Source organism: Nicotiana sylvestris, chromosome 8 (genome assembly GCF_000393655.2).
Source record: "Nicotiana sylvestris chromosome 8, ASM39365v2, whole genome shotgun sequence".
NCBI lineage: Eukaryota > Viridiplantae > Streptophyta > Magnoliopsida > Solanales > Solanaceae > Nicotiana > Nicotiana sylvestris.
Genome location: NC_091064.1, coordinates 6,366,850 through 6,371,413, shown reverse-complemented (window position 1 = coordinate 6,371,413; position 4,564 = coordinate 6,366,850). Strand labels below are relative to the sequence as shown.

Below are 4,564 nucleotides of genomic sequence, written 5' to 3'. Positions count from 1 at the left end.
GACCGAACCCGTATATGGGCTAGTTCCGCCCATGTTTATCTTTGTACTCAAGGAACATTATTCTATTGAGAAGAGAAAATATATATTAATTGGCTAAAGAAAAGGATAAAGAGGGAAGTGATAAATAAGGGAGATTCCAAATTTCAGTACATACAGTTTTTGTTTGTAAACAAAAATTCTTGGATCAAAGATGAAAATATTAGTAGTATTACTCTGTTTGATGGCTACTTTGTTCATCGATGGAACAGTAATTGCAGCAGGTGAATATGTTCGTCCTCCGCCTCGTAAAACCTTTCATCTGCCATGGAATTCTAGGCCTTCCTCACAACCTCAGCAGGTAACTATTATTTTGAATTTAAAGTTCATTTCTTTTGTTTTTACTCTGATTTTAGCTCTAGTTTTTTTGTTTTTTTATAAATGAATCGGGTTAAAACCGGAAGGTTACTATTCGGGTCGGATATATGAATCGGTTTTGCTCTAATTGGGTAGCTTTAACTAACTTATGGGATTACACTTTCTTTGTTAACTGGATTTGGTTCCATCTTAGTGTTGTGAAAAGAAAGAATGAAACTTCTTATTGCCTGTTGTAAAATTTTGTCCTTTTGAAGAGAAAATGGACGAATTTGTCACTGTACGAAATTGAGCTACTGTGAGCTCTGTTAGGGGGTGTTTGGTACGATGGATAAGCAAAAATAATCCTCGGATAAAAATTTAGTACCTTCTTATCCTTTATTTGGTTACTAATCTCGGGATTAAAAATAGTACCGGCATAACTTATACTTGCCAGAGGGCGAAATTAATAATAATGTCAGGATAAGTTATCCGGGATAAAGTAGTAAAATTGACAATCTGAGGATTAATACAACATATCAAACAGTCAATAAGAAATAATACCATGATAATTAATCTCAGCAAAACTAATCTCCCTATAACTAATCCTAGCATAACTTGTCTTCAAAGCAAACGACCCCTTAGACTTCTGATCTAATCTTGCCCTGCTTTTATGAAAGGGTTTTGTTTTTGTCCTTGACCCCTAACGGAACTTCAATCTTAAGGTTATTTTAAACCAAAGTCGAAAGTTGAGAGGTAGAGCAAATTTGGACCTTTTCCTTGTTAAAATAATTTGGCTTTTAGCACCTAGTGATTAATGAAGCTGAAGGGATATCAGGGATTAAATCCTAAGCAGAGCAACAAAAACAATGTGGGTGATTTTTTGCATTTGTCCAAGACTTGGTGGACAGAGTTATTGGTACCTATAGGTGAGAGGTAGCAAGTCTGTCTGCAAAGCGGGTGCGGATATCACTGTTATCCCAAATAAAAGTTGAATGATCATTTTTGGTTTTGATTTGTTAAGGCCCTTACGGAATCCTATGTTATGCCTCTATGATCAGTTTGAGTCTGCTTATATAGACCATCTTTCGGTTCCTTAAGTTACTGAATATTGACCTGGAGTCAATATTTCTTTCTTCACAGAAAGGTACATTACCAGTTACTAGTATAGATTTTATGTGTTTCTTTGTACGACAAGCATAATTAAGTTAGCCGTGGTATGCCCGAGGTTCATTTGAATGACATCACTAAAGCTTGTAAGCCCCTAGAACTATATATTTTTTGTTTCATTTATGTTTGTCTAAATTTGTTATTAATGTTATTTTATGTTTTCAAAGACCTGTTGACTTTAGCGTGTAAAGTGATTATTTTGCATTTGGGTTCACGGTTTGAGCCGTGTGGACTTCATCAACGGAATTGATTCTCTCGTTGCAGGTTCACATCTCCTTAGCTGGGGACAAACACATTCGGGTCACATGGGTCACCACTGATGCATCTTGTCCTTCTATTGTTGAATATGGAACATCGCCTGGAAAATACAGTGCTACAGCTAAAGGAGAAAGTACCAAGTATAGTTATCTATTATATAGTTCGGGGAAGATACATCACACTGTCATTGGACCATTGCAAGAAAATACCACGTACTTCTATAGATGTGGAGGAGAAGGTCCTGAGTTCCAGCTGAAAACTCCACCCTCTAAATTTCCAGTTACTTTTGCTGTGGCCGGTGATTTAGGCCAAACTGGATGGACTAAGTCAACTTTGGACCACATTGACCAATGCAAATATGATGTTCATTTGCTCCCTGGTGATCTTTCTTATGCTGATTATTTACAATATAGGTGGGACACATTTGGTCAACTCGTTCAGCCGCTCGCTAGTGCTAGGCCATGGATGGTGACAGAAGGGAATCACGAAAAAGAAAGCATAATATTTCTAGAAGATGGGTTTGTCTCGTATAACTCAAGGTGGAAGATGCCATTTGCGGAAAGTGGATCCACTTCAAATCTCTACTATTCGTTTGATGTTGCTGGGGTTCATATCATTATGCTCGGTTCATATACTGCTTATGATGAATACTCTGATCAGTATAGCTGGCTGAAGGTTAGTAAAATGAACAATGCTCTATGTTTGAAGAAATTTATGATCAGGAATGAAAGTCATTAATTTGCTTTTGTTTCACAGTTTCACTTATGATATTTGAGGAATTTCCGATCTTTTGGAAGTTCCAACATATGAAGGTTAAAAATAATTTTGTTGCTTATACTTCCAGATTTTATAGATATCTTTGTCCGATGTTATATTAAGAGATTTTAAAACTTACATGAAAAACGGACCTAGTATCTGTAGTGAGGAGAGAATGAGCCGAGGCATGTAGTTTTTGAAGCAGTCGGACTTAGAATCTGTACTTTCAGGATAAAAAGCCAACATGTTGATTATGCCGAGGTGGTGAGCAGGCAAGAATCCAGTTTGGTTGGGGAGTGGGTTGAGATCTAGAGTAGCTTATAATCTTCCTGAACCTACAGCTTTGGGTACAGAAAGACTACTTCTATTTGTATTTCATATCATATAATTAGAAGACATCCTCTTATCTAAGCTCTCAGCATTGTTAGTATATTATTGTTGAAGGAAAGATTAGAGAACCAAGAATCTCTTCAGATTCCATACTTCTTTGAAAATCACAATGACCTACTATCTAATTTAGTCAATTATGGACCTTGAGCTGCAGGTTGATCTTCTAAAGGTGAATCGTAAAAGAACACCGTGGTTAGTTGTGTTATTCCATGTGCCATGGTATAATAGTAATAAAGCCCATCAATGTGAAGGTGATGACATGATGGCAGCTATGGAGCCTTTGCTGTATGCTGCTGGCGCAGATATAGTAATCACTGGGCATGTTCATGCTTATGAGCGCACGGTATGCCTTCATTGCTTTTGCTTTTTCTACTTGATTCAACAACAACAACCCAGTATAATCCCACAAGTGGGGTCTGGGGAGGGTAGTGTGTACGCAGACCTTACCCCTACCCTGGGGTAGAGAGGCTGTATCTGATATACCTTCGGCACAAGAAGATGAAATGAGACACTTTTTCTTCTTGATTCCTTACCTAATTGTATCTATTTGACAACAGAAACGAGTTTACAATGGTAAACCTGATCCGTGTGGCGCTGTCCACATAACAATTGGCGATGGAGGAAACAGAGAAGGTTTAGCACGCAAGTAAGTAGCCCTTGTAGTAATTTCTCCCGTCATCTTGAGCATATTAACCATATAATGACAATGGCTGTAGCGCCAACAAGTCGAATTCTTAAATGATCTTTGTTTCTTTTCGGTTTGGACTGGATTTAGCTCAAGAGGTTTTACCATAGTAGTTGAGCGACTTTGACAACAAAGGAGAGAGTACAAACAAAAAAAGGGCAAGCACTTATACCGGGCTTTGTGAAGCCGAAGGCTCACTTAAACTGTTCTGGAAACTTAATCAAGTACTACCCCATAGGAAAAAAAGAAGTTTCCTCCCCCCCACCCCACCCACCCCCCCATTTTGAGTTCCAAAATTTTAAAGCACTACTAGTCCTAGCATTGCTTGTGCCGTTTTCATAGGACTCTTTTCCTATTCTCTATGTTGATAACTGTAGTTAAATATTAAGCATTAGTGTAAAATATGACATGAAGTTTACATGTCTTGGCACATTTAACAGGTACAAACAACCCCCGCCAGAATGGTCAGTCTTCCGAGAAGCGAGCTTTGGTCATGGTGAACTTAAGATGGTTAATTCAACTCATGCGTTTTGGAGTTGGCATAGGAACGACGATGATGAACCAGTGAGGTCTGATCAGGTTTGGATAACCTCATTGATCAGTTCAGGGTGCAATACTGGAGATAGCCATGAACTGAGAAAGATTCTTATGGCCTCTTAGTCCTGCATTCAACTGTATTCTATAGGCATGTAGATACATACAGGGGCGAAGCTACACTCTTTTAAAGGTGTCGGAAAATTACATTGTATATATAGGCATAATATTAGGTTTTACATGTATATAATATAGATTGAACACCTTTTGTCGATTTTTTTTAACTTCTTTCAAGTTTGAACACTATTGGAGAAATTCCTGGATTCACTACTGGAGACATAGTCAGATAATTGATTGTACTAATGTTGTATCGGGCAACCACATAAGAAACTGCGGAAAATTTTATTTTGTGTCTTATACAACTGACACTAGTTGTATGAA

At 37.8% G+C, this 4,564-nt stretch overlaps 1 protein-coding gene across 1 annotated transcript; it reads left to right on the top strand.

The window, feature by feature from the left end:
• On the top strand, positions 1-4,564 carry LOC104214510 (purple acid phosphatase 18-like). Its single transcript, XM_009764189.2, has 5 exons — positions 1-337; positions 1,765-2,433; positions 3,059-3,247; positions 3,462-3,550; positions 4,030-4,564. The coding sequence occupies exons 1-5, from the start codon at positions 191-193 to the stop codon at positions 4,247-4,249; spliced, it is 1,314 nt and encodes a 437-aa protein (XP_009762491.1). The 5' UTR covers positions 1-190; the 3' UTR covers positions 4,250-4,564.

Excerpts from the sequence above, each read along its gene's own strand:
- LOC104214510 (XM_009764189.2), top strand. The coding sequence starts at position 191 with ATGAAAATATTAGTAGTATTACTCTGTTTGATGGCTACTTTGTTCATC. Across the intron at positions 2,434-3,058 it reads ATCAGTATAGCTGGCTGAAG|GTTGATCTTCTAAAGGTGAA; the intron begins GTTAGTAAAATG and ends CTTGAGCTGCAG. Across the intron at positions 3,551-4,029 it reads AGAGAAGGTTTAGCACGCAA|GTACAAACAACCCCCGCCAG; the intron begins GTAAGTAGCCCT and ends CACATTTAACAG.